Source organism: Drosophila ananassae, chromosome XR, assembly GCF_017639315.1.
Source record: "Drosophila ananassae strain 14024-0371.13 chromosome XR, ASM1763931v2, whole genome shotgun sequence".
Lineage (NCBI taxonomy): Eukaryota > Metazoa > Arthropoda > Insecta > Diptera > Drosophilidae > Drosophila > Drosophila ananassae.
Window position 1 is genome coordinate 5171871 of NC_057932.1, and position 22688 is coordinate 5194558.

A 22688-nucleotide genomic window follows, 5' to 3' on the forward strand; every position below is an offset into this window, starting at 1 on the left:
AGTTTACTCAGGATCCGAAGCAGTTTTATAACTTTGTAAACACTAAGCGCAAACATGTATCTTCTCCTCCTATGCTTATGTTTGAGAACTCATATGCGAACACTGATCAGGCAATGGCCGATCTCTTTGCACAGTTTTTTCAAACAACATACTCACCTAGCACCAGTACAGGTCAGCCTTACACTTATAATATCCAATCAGCCAACCTTATATTTTGCCCTTCTTTTGATCAAAGTGGTGTGTTATTGGGTCTTCTTAAAGTCAAGCCCGTGTATTCGCCAGGCCCCGATGGAGTACCAGGCTGTGTTCTGAAGAACTGCGCCGAGGCTCTGTGCAAACCGCTCCTTAAACTCTTTAATCTTTCGCTGGAGACTTCGATCTTTCCCCTTATGTGGAAGGAATCTTACATTATTCCTCTTCATAAAAAAGGGAAAAAATCCGACGCTGCCAATTATAGGGGCATTTCTAAATTGTCAGCAATTCCGAAGCTTTTTGAAAAACTTATCACTCCACATTTGCAACACCTATGTAGTTCAATAATATCTCCATGCCAGCATGGCTTCATGAAGCGCCGCTCCACCACTACCAACTTACTGGAGCTAACATCTTTTATCACGGATGGGTTCCGGAATGGCTTACAAACAGATGTCATTTACACTGACTTCAGTAAAGCATTTGACTCTGTCGACCATTCGCTTCTTATAAGTAAACTCAGTCTTTTGGGATTCCCAACTGACCTCCTTATCTGGATTTCGAGCTACTTATCTGGAAGAACCCAACGTGTCTTCTTTAAAGATGTTACCTCGCGTCTAGTCCGCGTCACATCTGGGGTGCCTCAAGGAAGCCATCTTGGACCCTTACTTTTTACACTTTTTATTAATGACTTGCCCCTTGCCTTAACTGATTCACTCGTACTTATGTACGCTGATGACGTTAAGCTTTGTCTTCAGTATAAATTCACTAGTGCCCAATCTAGACTTCAATCCGATTTGGATAAATTTCAAAATTGGTGTTTTGCAAATAACCTAAAGCTTAATGGATCGAAATGTAAACTCATGTCCTTTTATCGAACTAGTCCTCACCAGGCTATGTACTTTCTCTATGGGAACGCTTTAGAACGATTAACTCAGGTTAACGATCTGGGAGTCCTTTTAGATTTGAAACTTAAATTTACCGACCATATATCTACCATGGTTAATAAAGCTATGGGTGTGCTTGGCTTTATTAAAAGATGGTCAAAAGAATTTAATGACCCGTACATAACAAAAACGTTATATACATCATTGGTTCGTCCGATTCTTGAGTATGGATCGTGTGTCTGGAGTCCTCAATATGGAGTACACCGAGATCACATAGAATCTGTACAAAAAAACTTCCTGATTTTCGCCCTTAGGGGACTTAATTGGGATGCAAATCTTCACCTTCCCACTTATCATAGTAGACTTTTATTAATCAACTTACCATCATTAACAAATCGTAGAACGATGCTGGGTGTTATGTTTCTATATAATCTTATATATGGTAATGTAGACAGTCAGCATTTACTAACACGCTTAAATTTTAACGTTCCTAGTAGAAGGACTAGAAACTTCCGTCCTCTACTCCTTAGCCATTGTAATTCGACATATGCCCAACACGATCCGTTCAGGGTATTATGTTCGGACTACAATGGTCTCTACCACACCTTGCCACTTTGCTCCACTAACAATCTTAAATCCTTTATACTAAACGCCTTATCTATGCAACACTCTTCCTCGTAATATCTTACCCCTACTCTTCTCCTAAACGTTCTCGGATCTATCCCCGCGATTCGAGCCGTACGTTATGCGGCAGCGTCCCTCGGTCGGTTGGACGGGAGGTAGGCTGTACGTATGCAGTGGGAACCGCGAGTTATTCCCGGACACAACAGGTATCCTGGTGTAGTGTCGGCAACGACGAATCAGCCTGGCGTACGCTTTGTCTGCTCCTGACCGTTCGATCCAGGTGTGATCCTGTAACGCGAGGGATAGCCAACCCGGGAACTCAAGCCCAATAGTGAAACCAGGCAGGGACACCCCGGGAAGTCAAGAGAATCCTGATCCAGGCGCTGGAGCGTATGCACAGCGTATCACCTGGAGTCAAAGGAGACGCGACACCCAAACCTCTGGCCTACCATAGATCCTGCGGGGCGTAGGCACGCAGGTGTTTGGAGGCGAGTGGCGAACGCAACCGGGGGCGTGTCCTGTTCGGTAGGAAGGCCCTTCGTGCCCTGATCCGGCCGCTAAGCAGCGAGGAGCATATCCTGCCCGGCGTATGCCTGGGAGGTGAGCCACTCGGTCTGTTAACACGGGTTAGGTGCCGGCCACGGCGAAAGGGAAAATTCAGGCAAGCCAAGGGTTCCGAGGTCCACGGCACCCTAAACGGAGAAGCAGCAACGACGAGGGAGCAGCGGCAACAGTAGAGCAGCGACGACGAGAGAGCAGCAGCGACGGACAGGCAGCGGCAGCGAAAGACGACAAGCAGCAACACAGGCCCCGCAACCAGAGTCCGTGAGTCCGAACGAAGGGAACCGAGAGCCGTTTCGGCGCCAGGCACCAAGACCGCACGACCTGCCGGGCGCAAGCTTAGGGAGGGCGTGCGTATTGGCACCAACCCGGAGCGGGGATCGGGGATCGACGGGAGGGCGAGCGGTCGGTCGGCTGAGCCAGACAGCCGGTGAGATTCTCTTTATTCCTTTGTAAATTAATTACAATAAAGGGGATTTATTTTAAATGAAGCATTACCGTGTTATTTCTGGGCTCGGGCAATCACGTCGAATCTATAAATTCGGTGGAAAGTACCCTCAACCTCTGTGAGCTAGCCGTGGCGTTTGTTGCGAGCAAAACATAGCAAAACAGTTCGTTACAGTGCATTATATATGTATATGTTGTAATGTATACCTAGTGTCCTCAATACGAAAACGAAACAACATTGAATCCGTACAAAAAAGAATTCGCGCTTTAATTGCTAAATTGAGATGCAAATATTTACCTTTATACCATTTTGGATTACAAAAAAGACAAGAAGCTTCTGTCACTTACTCTACAGTCACTGTTGTTCAATAAATTAACAGCATGATCTCCTTGTGGTATTATTTTAAACTATAACATGCTTATAACATTATATCACTGTTCTATAACTATGACATTAAAATTGAGAGGTAAATTGGCTGTACGAATGCAACGGGAGCCAAAGTTCATGACATTTTCATGTTTTGGACTACTTGGGGAGTAATAAATTTTATAAATTTATAGATAACTGTTGTATTATATATGTCCGAAAATGGTGGTTGTTTTCCACTGCCATTTTGTATTTAACCACGCGCAGCGAGTTGCAATGAGCTTATTTCTTGTCACTTCTGAGGGCTGTTCTTGATTGCCTTCCCTCTTCCTCTTTTTCATCATTGCGCCACGCTCAGCAGGGCTTTACTCTCCTTCCCTACCGCGCTCTCATTCAAAAAGCTTCTCTCTCTTCATTCTCTTTTCATTTGCAATGCCCATTTATTTCCTCTTAGACTATACACTTAACTTATAATTAATCAGTAAATAATATTTTAAATTAAATCTAACTTATCTCCGACACGGCCTTCCTATCTATAAAACGTCCTCGTGTTGCTTTGCATAGTAGAAGACTTATCATAACACATCATTATCAATATCCTATATTACTTATCTTATCTCTATAATTACAAAGCTTACTTATACTTTAAGACAAATTTAATTGCACTTCTTGTGCCTTCAAGCGTTAGTTTGACGGGATAACACTTCTCAAATTCTCTAGAGTACAAGCTCTCTTCCGTACAAACCCAACCACTTGGATATCCATCAGATATTATCTTTGCAGGATAACTTTTTTCTCTTTTACATATTTTAGAGTACACGCTCTATTCCGCTCAAGCTCAATCATCTAGTTACCAATTCACTCATCATCAAATCATCATTTTAGCAGGCTTCTCTCATACAAATCTATGTACTATGCTCTCTTCTGCATAAAATCTTTCCTCTGCATCCCTCTTATTTCACAGATCTCTTGCTTGCACGCACTACTTTTTTGCCGTCGTCAAGGTCTTCCGCTATTTCCAAAGTCTCTTGACCTATAGGCACACTACACCCACTATCAAGTGGATATTTATACATTCGTCTAACACATGATCGCCAATTTTATGCCTTACTACCTGAGCATGATTTTTATCCACTCTTGCCTTATCATACTGAACATTCTTACTTATGCCTTCCTTAGCTTCCTTCCTAGCCTTATTCAGGTCTATGCGCTCTTCCTCATTTACAGTGAGCATTCCCAAGGGTCTCGCTTCTTTGCCAATCATCAGCTCTAATGGACTATGGTTAGTTACCCGGTTCATGGTACAGTTTATTGCCAATTGTACTTCGCCCAATTCCTCTTGCTATGTTCGTTCACTCGTCTCTACAGTCGTTAGCATGCCCTTTAGCACACTCATGACACGCTCCACCTGGCCATTTTTGCTACTAGCACCCGTATATAGTAGCAAATGTCAATTTTGTTATTGGAACATAATTTTTGAAACTCGCTACTTGTGAAGCATCTACCTTGGTCCGCTATAATTCTGTTAGGAACACCAAATATTGATTTACTGCCTGTATGCAGTTCACCGTGTCAAAGTTCAAAGTGTGGTACAGATAAACAAACTTGGTGAAGGCATCAATTTGAACTATGACGTATTCCTACTCGTCCTTTTTTCCGCTTAATTTCCCACTAATATCTATGTGTACTGTATGCCATGGTATCTCTACTTTGGGAATAGGATGTAACTCCGCTTGAATTTTACCTGACACGGATTTTGACAATTTACATGTCACACAATTTTCTACAAATCTTCGCACGTATTTTGACATTCCATCAAACCAATATTGCTCGTAAATCTTATCTAGGGTTTTTTGCCACTCCAAGTGCATTGCAGCCTCGCGAACACGATTAACAACCGGCTACCTAAATGCCTTGGGTACGACTGGCAAGCATCGTGTCTTCCCATTTCATAAGAATTAGCTATTTCTTTCTGCATTTCTTCACTATTAAAATCGGTCATGATTTGCGATATGTCTTGATAACGCTTTTGTTCGGATATAAGCCAGTTGTGTTATAGTTGCGTAGTAGTTGTGTAGTTTTTTTTTAAGATTATAATTATATGTATGTCGGGAAATGTTGGTCGTTTTACTGCCTGTATGCAGTTCACCGTGTCCAAGTTCCACGTGTGGTACAGGTAAACAAATTTGGTGAAGGCATCAATTTGAACTATTACGTATTCCTTCTCGTCCTTTTTTCCGCTTAATTTCCCACTAATATCAATGTGCACCGTATGCCATGGTATCTCTACTTTGGGAATGGGATTGTATCCGATTGTACCTGACACCGATTTTGACAATTTACATGTCACACAATTTTCTACAAATCTTCGCACGTATTTTGACATTCCATCAAACCAATATTGCTCGTAAATCTTATCTAGGGTTTTTTGCCACCCCAAGTGCATTACAGCTTCGTGAACATGATTAACCACCGACCACCTGAATGCCCTGGGTACGACTGGCAAGCATCGTGTCGTCGCATTTCTTTGAATTTTACGATGCAGCAAACTATTCCTGATTTCATAAGAATTAGCTGTTTCTTTCTGCATTTCATCCCTATTTAACTCGGTCATGATTTGCGATATGTCTTGATCACGCTTCTGTTCGGATATAAGCCAGTTGTGGGTTATAGTTGCCAAGTACCTCCACTATCTTACTCAAACTTTCCTGCTCTACTATAGTGACAGGATTCCTAATCAAGCAGTCAACGTGAGCCATTTGGCTCCCTTTCTTGTACTCCACCTGGAATTCGTATGACTACAGAAATGACCACCAACGATAAACCCGCGGTGTCAATACCGCTTTCTTTTGCCTTGCACTAACAGAATTACAATCTGTACATAGTGTGAACTTTCTGCCGCTTAAATAATGTCAGCATCGCGTTTCTGATTTCTGATCGAGTTTTACACCGCCAATGTCTCGAGTTCATACGAGTGATATTTTGATTCGGGTATTGTGGTGAATTTACTGTAATACTCAAGTACACGGCGCTCACCATCTACCATGTGTAATAGCATAGCGCCATACCCATTGGCGCTAGCATCCGTATAAAGCTCTATTGGTAAATTGGAATCGAATATGATCAACACGGGGTCACTAGTTAGCACCTTAAGGGGCTAGGTGGGTCTGAGAGGCCAAAAAATGGCCTATTTTCAAATTTTTTTTTTATATAAAGAATGAAATATTTTATTGGAACTTTTAGGATTATTAAATATACATATTTAAAATGAATTTCTGAAATTTTGAGAACAGTTAGCCATTGAGACGTCGTTTCCCATGACTCCTGGCAAAAAGGTGGTTTCGCGTTGACAGCACAATTCCTAACAGAATCATCTGAAATAAAAAAACCAAATATTTTCCTTTAGTACAGACCTAAAACTAGAAACTGAACGAGGGAAAAAAAAATCCAGTGAAAATTGGATTTTTGGGACACCTTTTTGCAAAAAAATTCAAATTTTGGTAAAATTTTTCGAACATTTTTTTTTGTAAATAGTTGTAATCAACGAAAATAAAAATCCTTTGTTCAAGTTCTAGATAATCGTATCTCGAAGGCCTGTGCAAAATTTTATCAAGATCGGTTGAGTAGTTTCCGAGAAATCTTGACAACCGATTTCAAAAACACAGTTTTGAGAAAAACGCGTTTAAAGTTTGCGCTCTGCCTATAGCTGACCTCGAGCGTCCACCTTTTCAGGACTGTGTCTGCGAAACTTTTATTCCAATCGACTTGAAAATTTGGGAGAATATTCTCAAGATTCTGGAGAATTTTATAAAAAAATAAAAAAAAAATCGATTTTTTGTTTGCCGTCAGACCCACCTAACCCCTTAATGATTTTTTTCCAAATTTCCTCATGCTTTTCGCTCGACTCAAATTCGTTCATTTTTGATGTTAGCATTTCCTAAAGTAAGACGCTAAACCTATGAATTGTATAGTTTGTGTGACTGATTCTGGTTTGGGCAGTTGGGTTAGTGCTTTTATTTTTCGAGGATTGGGTTTTAGCTCGCCATTCTTATAAGAAAAGCGAGGTACTCTATCTCCGTTGGCAGAAATTTGAATTTTTTAATGTTAAAGGAAAAGCCTGACTTGGATATTACGCTTAGAACTGTTTCCAATCTGTCAAATGCTTCCTCTATAGTATTAGAAAAAAATAATACGTCATCGATGTAGACTACTGCGTATTTATTAACCAAGTCCCCTGAAGCTCCAACTATGGCACGTTGAAAGACAGACGAAGCGTTTTTGAGGCCAAAGGGCATGGCTAAAAATTTATATTGACCCTCTGGGGTCACGAATGCAGTTCGCTCAACCGAATCGTGGTGAATTGGCACCTGATAGAAGCCACCGGCCATGGCTAGGCTAGAAAAATATTTACCGTCTTGAAGGCGATCTATTTGGTCTGATATTAATGGCAAGGGGTATCTACCTGACACAGTATTTGCGTTGAGTTCTCCATAATCTATGCATAGTCTTTCACTGACGTCCTTCTTTTTTAATAGTAACATTGGACTAGAGAAAGGGGAGCTACTTGGTCGAATTACGTTAGATTTTAGCATTTGCTGAATCTTTTCTCTTACTATGTCTTTCTCACTCTCGCTAAAATAATATGGTCGTCTCTGTACCGCTTTGTTAACGTCCACTAAACGGATTTCTAAAGAACCTGTATTAACACGTCTATTTGGAATGCCATCAATGAGAAATTTGGAATATTTGGCCAGTATGTCGTTTAATTTTAACTTATCACTATTACTTAACTGCACATTAACATTACTTTTATGATCTATCACATTTACCTTTTTATCGTTATTTAGAAACAATACGGTTTGAGTTCTGTAGATATCGAATCTATCTCTTTCTAAAGTTACTCCAAAACCAAGCTCAAAAATTAAATTCAGAGATTTGTATGGTGGACAGACCAACGCCGCCACACTTGAAACAAGTTATTGTTGATCTCTCTCGTGCCGTTTGAATCTCTTCTTTTCAGGTCCCGCTGATCCAGAAAATTCTAAATTTCTGCTGAACGTGTGCGCCTTGAGTTGTTGTTGCCGTTCAGCACGCGTTTTTATGATTGTAGTGAACGCTACACGCTGCAGTCTAGGGTCAATTTGGGGTTCATGAGCCAAGCCCTCATGGGTCATTGATTTCCACTTGGTCAATAATGATTATCGATTATATGATGTCGATTATAATTAATCGACTGGAATACACCGAGAGGCATTCATTTGCATTGGGACGTCCCTTGAGCATATGGAGCAATACTGCTGCCGGCGGCTCGTTGCCTTCGTAGCGTTCCAAGAACAATTCTCGGAATTGCGACCAGCTCATTCCAGGAAAACAAATTTGCGACAGCCACTGCGATGAGCGTCATCACCAAGGATGCACCTTCTTGTGGATGTTCACTTAGAATCATACCTGCCGTTTCGCACCATGCTGTCGCGTCGGCTTCTGCAGCTTCGGGGTTGAATGTCGGTAACATCGCGGGTACGGCGCACGTGTCAGGTTGCGGAGTTGCTTTTTGTAGTTCGGTTAACGATCTATTTTGCGATTCTAATAGTCTGTGCCAGCTATTTTCCAAGTTATCTTGTAGGGGTGGTGATCCCACTTCTGATGTCGGGAAAAAGTGGTCGTTTTCCTCTGCCATTTTGTATTTCACCACGCGCAGCGAGTAGCAATGATATTCTTTTACGTTCACTTCTGATGGCTGTTCTTGATTGCCTGCCCTCTTCCTCCTTTCCATCATTGCGCCACGCTCAGCAGGGCTTTACTCTCCTTCCCTACCGCACTCTTATTCAAATAAGCTTCTCGCTCTTCATTCTCTCTTCATTTGCAATGCTCATTTATTTCCTGTTAGACTATACACTTAACTTATAATCAATCAGCAAATAGTTCTTGAAATCAAATATACTTATCTCAGACATATATAACTTTTAACAGGAAAAATTTTAAATTTTTTTTGAGCTTATTATAAAGTCTAGCTTACCTATTTTTCGTCGCTCAAAGTCCTTGAATGTTTTTATCTTCTTTTTAGCTCTTTTTCCCCAGTAGGTATAGTTTACAGCAGCGTATTCAAGAAGCGCTGCAAAGACAAAAACGAAACACATGACAAGGTAGATGTCAATAGCCTTGACATAGGATATACGAGGTAAAGAACTACGAACTCCTGTACTGATTGTAGTCATAGTTAACACAGTGGTGATGCCCAAAGCAACTCGTGCACTAGTTGCTTCATGATTAATCCAAAATGAAACCCACGACAGCATAACGATCAAAATGCTAGGAAGATAGGTCTGGAAAACAAAATATCCAATATTTCTTTGTAGTTTGAATGACAGCGAAAGACGTTGATATATTCCAGTGGCCAATCGTTCTTTACGATCATTTGTTTCATAGCCAATAATCGTAAACTGAGGCAGATCCGCATCCTCTACACCTCTAACAGGCATTGGCTTCCAGTACATTACAACATCGCTAACTGTATATCCATCTGTAAATTAAAATAAAACAAAAAGTTAGGCTAGAAAGTTATACCATTACAAATAATTAAAATAAATTATAAATAAGAAATATATCGGATCGTATATAGCTGGCCGATCCTTTTGAGAATTTCACTAGCAAATCATTTTTCTAATAACAATTTTTTAAACAGCCCAATGCCAATTTTCGAAGCATATTCAAAAATAGCAGGGTTGTGCCATTTCCAATCGTTCAGTTATATGGCAGCTATAGGATAAAGTCGGCCGATCCTTATACATTTTGGCAGATCCCAAGTAAGTTTACCCAATATGGAATCTGAACCAACCTGCGTGTAAGCAAAAATAGCATGTGTACAAAATTTCAAGTCAATAGCTTTAAAACTGAGAGAATATTTTTCGTAGAAACAGACGGAGAGTTGGACATGCTTATATCTACTAAGGGGGTAATCCTGATCAAGAATATATACACTTTATGGGGTCGGAGATGTCTCCTTCACACACTTTTGACTAAAATTATAATTAGTTAACTACTCCCCCTTCAAGATTTAGGCCGCCCTCGGTTGACCCAATCTCGGCGATCACCTCCCTCAATTGGGTTGCTGATTTTTTAGCGTTAATGACTCGTTGGCAGGTGAGCAAAATTCAGATCAGAGTACAGCATACCGCTACTATGATAGCGCTACCTGAGGCGTTTGGGTATTATGGACCTTTTCTCCCATGTTCTGGATGAACCTCAAGTTAAGCTTATTGAGGCGAAGAGGCTCAACATCTCGTGGTTACCGGTTATGTTCAACAAAGGTGAGCTTGCCACTCCCGGATTACTAATTCGGTTGTTGTCGTGGTTGATGAACAAGGTTTCATTTATCATAACACAATAGTTGAATGTTATGAGATACGTGCCTCGTAACGAAACATCCGAGCCAATGTTGATAGTGCCTTCATCTATTTGGGTGATCGGACGCAAGTCGCTTGGTTGGGCGCAACCGCTTCTGCATGAAGCTCTCTGGCGCATAAGCTACTCGCTGATATTTGACAGAATGCGACAGCAGGTGTTGTGGTACAGTTTTCGACCCGATGAATTCTTCCATCGCATTCCGCAACGATGTTGTTCTTATTCCGTACGTGATGTGATCACCGTGCGCAACTGGGAAAATGGTGACTTTCTTACATACAAATTTTACAATGTGAAATTTTATTGTAAAACACAAAACGTTAGTGGATTGAAGTACCTTGACGGACCCAACGAACAAAATATTCCCTTATGGGGTTACTAGTGGGGTCTTCCAGCCAAACTGCTTATAAATCTGCATGGTGATGCCAATGCAATGGCGATCATTAAATTCTGTATTTTAATCATTAACATTCTATTACGCGCAAGTAGTGTTTCATATAAATGTCCGGTGTTAATTGGCGATTTTCTGGCCACATTCAGAATTTTTTTAACTGTAGCTGTTAATTAATTAATTTGACTTTGGGTTTTGCTATTTATCTCCATCTGTCTGTTGTTCGAGTTTACGAACAGAGACTTCCTATATTAAATTCTTTCCAAATCTTCTACAACCTTAAGTATAAATCCTTAGAAGTCTAAAGTTCTGGTCACTCTGTGGTGCACTCCCAACGAGTCCAGTTGGTCCTGAAGGTGATTGGTGTCCGCACTCGGAAGCATCTTCATGTGCGACTGTGGAAACAAGTCACTTATGCCAGCGGTCTCCTCTACTACTCGTCTAAACTCCGAAAGATTTAAGGCCTTACACCACTGTAGAATTTTCAAAAAATCGATAATTTTTTTTTCATTGCAAAAGGTCATTTATGATCTTAAAAACAACATCCCAAAAGATGAAAGGCGTGACTCATTTCTACCTGTCTCAATTTTAAGTTTTACCGCTAGACCTCTGACGTATACTCTTACAGCGCCGAAAAGTTTAAATGCGTTTATCTCGAAACCACGTTTTTTGAACTGGGCGGAAACATAAGTCGAGTAAATCTTTACCAATGGATTTAAAAATTCTACAGTATTTTCTAAATAGTTTTCTCCACAAAAGTACGTAGGGGTTTTCTGAAATTCTGCATATTTTTTTTTTTATAAACAATTTTTTGAGGACGAAATTCAGTTTTTTTTTCAAAGGGCTGCCATTTAACAAAAAATAAATTAATTAAAAAACCCCTACGTACTTTTATTCCCATTGTAATAGAGATTTAGAAAATGTTTTGTTTTTTGTTCCAGATCAACAATTGCGGCAGCTGAATTTCCGCCCGTGAAAATGCAGCACTTTCGGGGAATTGCCGCTAAGCCGCCATTTTGTTTTTGAATTTTTCGAAATAATCATTTTTTTGTACTTTCACATATACATTAAAAAGCGCTTTATATAAAATTCGAATTATTCCATTTTTTGCATCCCAAAATAATTCCTCAAAACAGTCATTTTTTTTTTTTTCTACAGTGGTGTAAGGCCTTAATAAAGGGGCGTTGCCTGAAGATGTTATTTCAGGTTGCCCCTGTGGGCCACCCACCCCTTAATGAGGATCGTGGTCCCCAGGACCGCTTCAACAATTTTTTCTTCGCATAGTGGCGTGCCTTTATTACCTAGCCTCCTGTTGGACTTCACTAGGACTTTGTCACCAACTGCGAAAATTCTGTTCTGGCGTGAAGCGTTTTCCCTGGCCCTTACCGCATTCTGGGCACTTTTAATTTTGTCAGAAATATCTCGCTGCATGTCTTCGTTACCAACCTGTATAACGTCAACTAGCCTTTTATAAATGACTGAATGGAACGATTTTTTATTCTTGATGGTGGCTAATAAGATCAACTCCACAGTGTCATTTATACCCTTATCAATCTTTAGACATCTTGCTAGCTCTAAAAGAGTGCTGTGAAATCTTGGAGAACTTGTATATACAGGTGGGAAAGTATTTTTTATCCGTGGAAAAAATGTCTATGAGTAGCATTTCTCCTATATGAGAAGGGAGAAGGGATGTTTCGCCTAACTCTTGCTTCCTCGGGTGCCTGTCGTACTTAGCCTTAGCGCATGTTTTACAGTTGGTGACGATTTCGTTAGCTAACTTAGCCATCTTTGGGAAGTAATACTCAGAAAGCACTTGCTTCACATTTTCTTGGGCTGCTCTTTGGCCCTATTATGTTCGGTCGTAAATATTTCCTTTCTTTCATCGACCGCAAAAATGTCCGTAACCCAATTCTTGCTGTGCCTAAACTTGGTGGCTGAGAATGCCCGGACCAGATCGTCTTGAATCACTGCAAGTGTGCAGTGAATTGCAATGAATTGCATTCAAACCTTTGAAGACTATTGTGTCCACGACTTCATCGAATAATGTTTGCTCGCAGGGAAAGCTAATTACCTGTTGTTTCTAAAGAGTACGAAACTCCTTTTTAGCAGGAAGCGCGCATCTTCAAGAACGATTTGGTTCTAAGAGCAATTAAGCGGCTTGTTGGTTGTTTCTATAGCGTGAGTTAGTGATTTCGCACTGTGAATTGTCGCTACGCAAAACTCAGCATCCTGCATTTCCATGGCATTCAATTGCTGTCTTAGTGTGTCAGCAATTAAATTCTCTTTGCCGGGTTTGTAAAAAACTTTTGCACCGGCTTCGTCTATGTGCGCCTTCCACCTTTTGATTTTGGAATTGGGATTTGATTCCGATACCGAATACGTTAACGGCTGGTGGTACTTTTATATCTTTTATAACCTTGACTGCGTAAAGGTAATGTCGTAACTTTCCGAGTGCCCAAAAAATGGCCAAAAGTTCCCTTTCGTTGGTGGCATAATTCACCCCCCTGACCTTTAATTTTCTTGAAATCATTGTGAAAGGTCGACCCCCTTGAGAAAGCACTGCACCAATTCCATAGGCTGAGGCATCCGTCGTTAGATCGAACGCCTTTTGTAGTCCGGATATCTAAGCATGGTCTGGCAATCATTGTGAAGTATTTTATAAAGCTCCTGTAGTAGTAAAAAGACCTAGGAATGACCTTACTTCAAATACGTTCATTGGCTTAAGGAACTCCTTTATAGCCTTTACTTTTTCTGGGTCTGTTGTGGCACCGTTACTGGTGACTGGTTACTTTAAGCTGTTCTAAGTCTATGACTGTGGTCTTAGGACTTTCTGCGATTGCTAAATTTGCAAGCGAAGCGAGAATATCAACATCCATCCCCCCAGATTTCGAATCATTGAAAAACACGAAGTACACTATATCTACAAGATCCATATTTTTTGCAACGTAGAATCACCGTGTAAAAGCCGCACAAATTTAATGGTCCTGTGCAATGCACTGCCAATAGTAAGGATTGACTAGGTCATACTGCACACTCCGGGTGTTTGTGAAATCTGCGTGGTTCTCTCACCCTGTCACAACAACCACAGTGCCCCTCTGATTGTTCTCAATATTTTTGACTTGGCTCTTTGGACTATGTCTTGCTATTGCTGTCATTTCCGCAAATCAGGGGAACTATAGGACCAAATGTAATTTAGTCCGGAGTTGTACAGCATGAAAAAAGGCTATTGCTTGAATGGGACATCTAAACCTGATTATAGTTATGTCGTTTGAAAAGGTTGATGTTATGTGTTGACTGTTTGTTGGACTGTCAGCTGTGATGAGAGTATATATTGTTGGAATATATAGTGATAATCATTTTAGGTGTTATTTGGTCATTATTGATAAAACGTGCAACTTCGATTTGACTAAACTCGATGGGTTCCTTTTCGGTGGTGAGATTCAAGTGTTAGAGACGGTGGTGTAAAACAGAAATGCTAAAAAAAAAATGCGCTGGTTCTATCTTCGTCTTTGCAGCGTTGTAATACTGTTCCATAGTTGGCCCGAAGTAAGTAATGCTTGTTCTTTTTTTGTGCGTTTGCGGTGCTTGCCCCTTACGATCTTTATTGGTCTGATGTCTCTTCAGGTCTGTCTTAACATTTTATTGCTAGCGGCTGCGCTGCCTACAAAAGCTCGGCAGTGATCTATATCTATGCTCATATATAAAGTTGCTAGCAGCGTGAGCGCAAAGGTATGGTATGCATGGCTCGCTTGTGTGCAATTATCATGTTATGAGACGATTGCACTTCCCATAAGTGGGCATATATGTGCGATCATATATCCACTGGCTATTTGGCCGGGGCATTATGTTTATGTAACAACACTGTAGTACAATATTGTTGTGGCCACAGTGGATGCTTTTTATAATTGCCCATGCACACTACATCTCCCTCCTTTTTAAAATAACGTAATAAAATTATGTTATTTTGAATGGACTTATTACACAGTGTTACAAAAAAAACATAAGTGAATGAACTTTTGAAGTGACATAGTAGCAATTGTTTATTGGATCGAGTATATCACAAAACCATGTTTGAAATATTTGTAACACCCTCAAAATCTTGATTTATGGTTAAAAAACCGTTTTTCGGGACTTCTTTGCGCCTCAAAATTCCTGGACGCGTTTTTTTCAACCGATTTCAAAATGTTTGGTGTTTTTCAAAAGTTAAATGTTGTAGCTTTTGAAAAAAAAATATATCTTGGATTTTGTTAAACAAAAAGGACAAAATTTTTACACCTGAAACTGAAGTTTTCGACTTTTATTCGTGTGTTTCGGATTTTGACGCCAGTTTTTTGGTACAATTTACAAAAATTCTGTCATTTGGGAGCGCTCGCTAGGTTGAATTGACTTTTTTTGGGAAAAGCGTTATAACTTCACCAATTTTCATTATTTTTTGATGAAATTTGTCTCGTTTATTCAGAATTAATGAGACAACATTGATATGTGGCAAAAATGATAGAATTTTTGTAAATTGTACCGAAAAACCGAAAATCCGAAAAACACGAATAAAAGTCGAAAACTTCAGTTTCAGGTGTAAAAATTTTGTCCTTTTTGTTTATCAAAATCAAAGATATATTTTTTTTCAAAAGCTACAACATTTAACTATTGAAAAACATCGGATATTTTAAAATCGGTTGAAAAAAACGCGTCCAGGAATTTTTAAGCGCAAAGAAGTCCCGAAAAACGGTTTTTTAACCATAAATCAAGATTTTGAGGGTGTTACAAATATTTCAAACATGGTTTTGTGATATACTCGATCCAATAAACAATTGCTACTATGTCACTTCGAAAGTTCAAAATCACTGTTACACTGTGTTATCTTTTGGTTATATATGTATAGTGGAAAGTGTAATTATTTTCTTATTGTATTTATATTGAATGATAGTAGTGTATTTATAATGTGTTTTTATGATTTAAAATATATAGTATTTTAGAAAACCTTATATATTTTTATTCTGTTGATATTATTATAACAAAATTATTTTCAGAAAAAAAGAGTTATTTTATTTATTTTTCTTATTATATTGAAAAATTTGTTTTTTCTGTTCTCTGTTCCCATATATATGGGATTATATTCTGTTCCCATGTCCGTAATTAACGTCTTCATTGGACCGAACTTTAGTATAAAATTTTTGTATATAGCTTTTTGAACTATTTTTTGATTTTTTTTGTTAACTATTAAACTATATTTTTTTATGTACTTAGTAGTATATCGGGTCATACCATTCCAATAATAATATCTTTTGACCTTTGCCAAGGTTTTGTGATCCCAGTATGACCTCCTTGTATTGGATTATTATTGAATGTAGATAGTATTGCTTCTTTCTCTTTATCATTATTAATTATGGTCACCAGGTTGAGTAGCGCTACTTTTAATGAATTCAGTACTTTTTTGCCCATTTTTTTTAAATTATCAATTGAAACCTGTTCAAAGATAGTTTCCCACGGTGCCACTTTTAGTTGGCTGATATTATATTTACCGGCAAGCTCACTACTTTACGTACTTCGTCATTGTTGATGACTCCATATACGTTTAGCTTTGAAGCTATTTCTATAAATTGCCTAGGCAAATCTATTTGTTTTTCTTCTGCGCAGGATTTCTGTCTACTTTGATATCTAGTAGTGACTTTTAATATTTGTCTGTTTATTTCTTTAAGTTCGTCGATGCTTATTCTTAGTAATGCATCTGTCACATAATTATTTTTTCCCTTAAGGTATACTGCAATGATTTCGTTTTCTTCTAAATCTAATCTCATTCTAGTTAATTTGGATGTTGCATATCTCATTGAAAATAGGTATGATAAGGGTTTGTGGTCTGATTTTATAGTGAAATTTCTGCCATATATGTATGTATGGTATTAAATAATTGACTGCCCAATGTATTGCTGTTCCTTTTCAGTTGTGGATTTATTACTTTCGCCTTTTGTAAATGTTCTTGAGGCGTATGCTACCGGGAGGTCTGTCCCATCATATTATTGGGTTAAATCTGCACCACATGCTTGCTTCCTAGCATCTGTTGTTATAAAAAATTCTTTATTGTAATCTGGGTACTTTAATAATGTGGGTTGGATTAGTGCGTTTTTAATATATTCAAAAGCTTCTTGACACTTATTAGTCCACTGAAATTGAACATTTTGTTTGCATAAATGAGTAAGATGCCTTGAATAATTAGAGAAATTTGGGATGAAGCGTCTGTAGTAAGATTGCAGAAGGCTAAAAATCTTCTAGATTCGTCTGCATCGGACGGAACGGGGTAGTTTGTTATTACGTTAAGCTTTTTATCATCAGGTAAAATTCTTTTATTTGTGCATTTGTGTCCCAAAAATGTGACTTCGTACATAAAGAGCATTTTTCTGGGTGAAATTTAAGATTGTGTTTTCTGCATATATTAAATACATTAGTCAAATTTTTTATCATATGATTTTCGGAGCAGCCAATTACTACTAAGTCGTCCATGGAAAGGAAAGCTTGGGATGCTTCTAGTCCCGAAAATGCTAATGTCATTGTTTGGTCATTGAAATTGATAAAGAGTACAAGTGAGGCCGCCTTTTAGCAAAGGACGGGCGAAAGCTTGTTAACTTAATAACAAAGATGAAATGAAGCCGAGCGGCCGAGAAGAGTCGGCTTGAGGCTACTAACAAAGCGATGAGAAAATGATTATATGCTAAACTGTAATTATTACATTTATATATATGCCAATTTATGCCGTACCCTACATACTCCCCCCAGTTGAGGCCTGTCCTTCAACTTCATCCTTAAGGGGCAATAGGCAAAGCTTGGTCACTGCGCGCTTGGTAGTTCCAGAAGCGGTTCTAACCACCGCCACTCGAGGCACTCTATCCCGACCAGGGACTAGATCCAGAATTCTAGCCAACGGCCACTTCATGGGGGGTAGGTTCTCGTCCTTGACTAGCACCAAATCGTTAATAGCCATGGCAGGACCGGACGCACGCCATTTGGAGCGCTGCTGAAGAAGGCTTAAATACTCCTCCTTCCATCGGGCCCAGAAAGATTGCTGCAGGAAAGACACACGCTGCCAGCTGTCCATACGGTTGAAATTCAGCTTTGTGACATCAGGCTCGATAAAACTGACTGTCGGGCCACCAGTTAAAAAATGGGATGGCGTTAGGACATCAAGGTCTGCAGGATCCTCTGAAAGAGACAATAAAGGCCGTGAGTTTATGAAAGCACCAATGTGACAGAGCAGAGTTCGCAGCTCGTCAAATCCAAGAACTGAGGATCCAACGGCCCGGTAACAATGATGCTTTGCGGTTTTGACAGCCGCTTCCCAGAGTCCACCAAAATGCGGAGATCGAGGGGGAATAAAATGCCACTCAATGGACTCAATAGCGCAAAACTCCAGAAGCGCACGTTGATGCTTATTGCTTATGAAGAGTTGGAGCAGCTCCTTTAGGCCGTTCTTAGCTCCAACAAAATTGGTCGCATTGTCAGACCAAATGTGCTGAGGCTTTCGGCGAGTGCATTTAAGCCGTTTTAAAGCATGTAAAAACGCAGATGTGGATAGATCCTTTACAAGCTCTAAGTGCACGGCTTTAGTGGCAAAGCAAATGAAAACACTTACGTAAAATTTTACGGGAGCTTTATTGCGAACTTCTGGCTTATAGTAAAATGGGCCGCAAAAATCCACACCAGTCACTCCGAAAACCTGGCAACCGCTGACTCTTTGCTCCGGGAGATCAGCCATAATGTGCTCCAGCAACCGAGGCTTGGTGCAGAGCATCGGATACACTTGTGCACTGCCTTCGGCACCGTTTTCCTCCCAGTATCGGTCAGTCGGCCAGTATTGAGATCGAATAATACCAAGCAGAGCACGAGACCCCGTGTGTAGATTGCGCTCATGGAAATCAACAATTATAGCCCGAGTAACTGGATGGCTTCTATGCAATATAATTGGATGACAGCTATCAAAATCCAATGTAGAATTTCTTAAACGACCGTCCACACGCAACAGGCCAAACTTGTCTAGGAAAGGAGAGGATGTGGCAAGTATGCTGGCTGACGAAATTTCCTTTCCATTCTGAAGCGCCTTTATGTCATCCCAAAAATGCACACGCTGCACCAGACGCAATAGTATGTGGGTTCCAGCCTTGATGCCGCTAGCAGTGACACCCTTGTCACGGACTCGCTGTGAAAACTTGTGTATATAAGCGAACACTCGCTGCAGTGCTAGAAAAAAGTTGGCGTACTTGGAGCCAGCTGTCACGTCAACGTACGGGGATTTGATTAGCAGAACCCCTGCCCTTAGCTCCAGAGTGGGCTTTTCAGATAGAACCGCTGCTGGCCACTGGTCTTGAAGTCCAAGAAGAAACGCAGGACCATGGGACCACAGGTTGTCAGTCACTAACTCCTTGGGAAGAGCACCACGCGAGAGGATGTCTGCCGGGTTCAAATACGTAGGAACATAACGCCATTCCATCGTTCTGGTCAATTCCTGGATTGTTGAATTTCTATTGGCAACGAAAATATTAAAACAAGCGGGCTCCTCCCGAATCCAGGACAGCGCCACAGCAGAATCGCACCAGCAGAAATACCTCCCATCGTAGACCTTCAACTGAGCTACTTCCGACATAAGCCGAGCCAGCAACTCTGCTCCAGATAACTCCAGTTTCGGTACCGTAACTGTTTTTAGAGGAGCGGCTCGGGACTTTGAGCAGAGTAAATGACTTTCTGACCTGGTACCCTTGGATACGACATAAATGCAAGCCTCGATGCTGGCGTCACAAAATACATGAATCTCCACTTCAGACTGTGATGATAGTGACCATCTAGGGAATTCAGCACGCTGCGCCATGGCGAAGCTGGAGCAAATCATGTCCCAATCGGAGTGAAGAGCTTGAGGTAGACTTTCATCCCAGGACAACTTCTCACGGCATAGCTTCTGAACAAAGATCTTCGCCTTCGTAATGACAGGTCCAACAAGCCCTATCGGATCATATAGCCGGGCGATTGAGAGGATGATGCGCCTAGTGGGCTTCGAGGGTGACTGAAGCCCTTCAAATAAAAATAGCAAGCGATCAGTAGAAGGATCCCAAGCTAGGCCAAGAGTCTTCGTAAAGTTGCTGCCATCATCAAACCTTAGGAACGACTCTCGATCCTCTTCCGGTACGTCAGAGAGCACTTCAGAAAAATTTGAGCACCACTTTCTCAACCGAAATTTGCTCTTGGCGAGGATCCCCAATGTTTGCTGCATTATGTTGGTAGCCTCCTCTATGGAGTCACCTCCGGAAATTAGATCATCAACATAAAAATCGCGACGCAGAATTTCGGCACCCTTTGGAAACATAGACTGCTTATCCTTTGCCAACTGATGCCTTGCTCGAATTGATAAAAATGAGGCCGGCTTTGTCCCATAAATGACCGTATTCAGTTTAAAAACCTGCAACTCATCCTGGGTAGAATTCCGCCAAAGAATGCACTGCAGATAGCTGTCCTCGGGGAAAACTCTGACGCATCGGTACATTTTGCAAATATCTCCTGTAATGGCCCCTCAATGGCAACGAAACCTTAAAAGAATATGCAGCAGCTTTGGTTGGATAACTGGACCAGACATCAAAACGTCATTCAATGAATACCCAGACGTAGTGGCAGCCGAACCATCAAAGACAACCCTGAGCTTGGTTGTTGAGCTGTCCTCCTTCAAAACGCAGTGATGTGGCAGGAAATACTGTCTGGCAGGTCGTTTACTAGGCGGGTCTGGAGACATATGCCCCAAATCTATATACACCTTTATGAACGCAGCATACTGATCCTTTAATTGAGGCTGACGGCAAAGCTTCCTTTCGAGGGAGAGAAATCGCCGCACGGCTCGTGAGTACGATTCACCTAGCAACTCAGAGCTGACCTTCAACGGCAGCTTCACCGAGTAGGCGCCTGACTCGAGCCGAGCAAAATTCTGCACGAAATGCGTCTCGCAATCCAATTCCTCCTTCGTCCACTTCACAATGGGCTCGGAGCAGTCTTCGATTTCCCAAAATTTACGGAGCAGACACTCTAAGCGCTCATCCAGCTGGCTTGGGTTCTTCACAACGTCCTTGCGGGCTGTGGTTACGAACGACTTTCTCTCCAGATGTGAACCACCGCCACACACAACCCATCCAAGCCGGGTTTTCTGCAGCACCGGTAAGCCAGCTGAGAGCTGGATTTGACCAACACATAGCAGATCATAGAATAGACTGGCTTCGATAAGCAAATCGATCCGCTGCGGCCGAAAGAACTGGGGATCAGCCAACGTGAGGTTTGACGGAATATTCCAGCTGGAGACATCCAAGCTAAAGCTAGGCTGGAGGTCCGTGATGTTGGTAGCGATTACAGCGTTGACGAGGGCCGAATATTCAGAGCAATAGGATCGTTGGAGCACATCAACAGAGAATCCGTCTGTCGCGGAGCCAGTGTCGCCAATGCCCGACACTGCAACGTACGATTTGCGTCTACGAAGCTGCAGTTGACTAGCCAGTCGGGACGTAATCACGTGCATCTGCGATCCAGAATCCAAAAGAGCCAGGCATGGAACAAAAACCCCTGTTCCTCCGTAGAGCGTTATGCGGCAACTACTTCAAACTTGAACTCACGGGAGTAACGGTAGGTCCCGGAGTCGTAGTCAAAACCGTAAATAGTCTTGACTAAATTTACCTGGATTCTGCAAGGGACTGCTCAGGTTGGCCAGACGCTTGCTGTGATCAGGCATGAGTTGATGTGCTTGAAGTCCTGGGGTGGTTTTCCTCAAGTACCGGTGGTATGGTGGTTCGGCTGATTCCTTATCGGCCGGTCCTACTGGCGGTCCGTTTCACGGGAGCAACACTCGAGCTAGACTGGTATGCCGCGGGGTCTCCTCGTGGTCCGTTTCACGGGAGCAACACTTGGAGTAGTTAGGTAGCGCGGGGTCTACTGGCGGTCCGTTTCACGGGAGCAACACTCGAAGTAGACTGGTATGCCGCGGGATCAAGTCGTGGTCCGTTTCCGTTTTACACAGGATCACTAGAAGTAGGTTGATTTTAAGTGCCGTGGTTCAGACACTGAGTAACGAGACGATTGACTCTGATTTCGGAACTATCTTTATTTCAGAAGAACAACTCTTATATAAGATGCTAAATTAAAAAGTCAATGTTATGGACGTGCTAAACCTAATGTTAATGCCAGGGTCACCCACCTCTGAGTCTGCTGACTCAGATCGTTTGTTTTTGCTTGCATCGGTCAGTCGGTCATTCTTCCCGCTGATATGCTGATTCTGCTTCTGGCGCCGTCTACTAGTGCTGGGTTAATAGGTTGGATATAGTTTTATGCTTATTACTAATTATTTATAAGTGAGAAAATCGGTTAGTGGGTTTGTATATTGCGACATGCTGATGCATATTAATTGGATCAAATTACTAAGTGTGCATATAGGGTAGTAGGTCTTGGCACTAGGTGCCAACAACCCCAGAACGACTCCGAATGAGAATGTTCGCCGTGGCCAGTAAGGCTTTCTCACCGCTGCGACCCTGGGAAACTTAGCCGTGGATGGTGAAGCGCCTATTGGCTCGGCGGACTCGGCTACGACTGATGTAGACGGCACAGCAGAAGTACCTGGACAATGATGCAGCCGGCGATCTGAACTGTCGTCCCCAAATTTTTTAAGGCTCGCATATGGGCATTGAACTTATCGGACAGCTCTCGAAGCGCTGCCACTGAGTCACCTTCCAAAATATTGAGGCCCAGAATCTCATTCACATGAGCCTGAAATATCAACCGACGGTTATTAAATCGATTTTCCAAAAGCTGC

General features: G+C 41.3%; 1 protein-coding gene across 1 annotated transcript in view; it reads right to left on the bottom strand.

Annotated features, from left to right (window-relative positions):
• LOC116656481 (gamma-aminobutyric acid receptor subunit beta-like) overlaps window positions 1-10455 on the bottom strand; it is a 99742-nt gene extending 89287 nt beyond the window's left edge. Inside the window, exons 1-2 of the mRNA XM_044717475.1 lie at window positions 10368-10455; window positions 9095-9598 (exon numbers count right to left, since the gene is read on the bottom strand). Of these exons, the coding sequence (XP_044573410.1) occupies window positions 9095-9598; window positions 10368-10455 (592 nt within the window). The remainder of the gene's footprint in view (window positions 1-9094; window positions 9599-10367) is intronic.
• Window positions 10456-22688: the final 12233 nt, after the last annotated feature.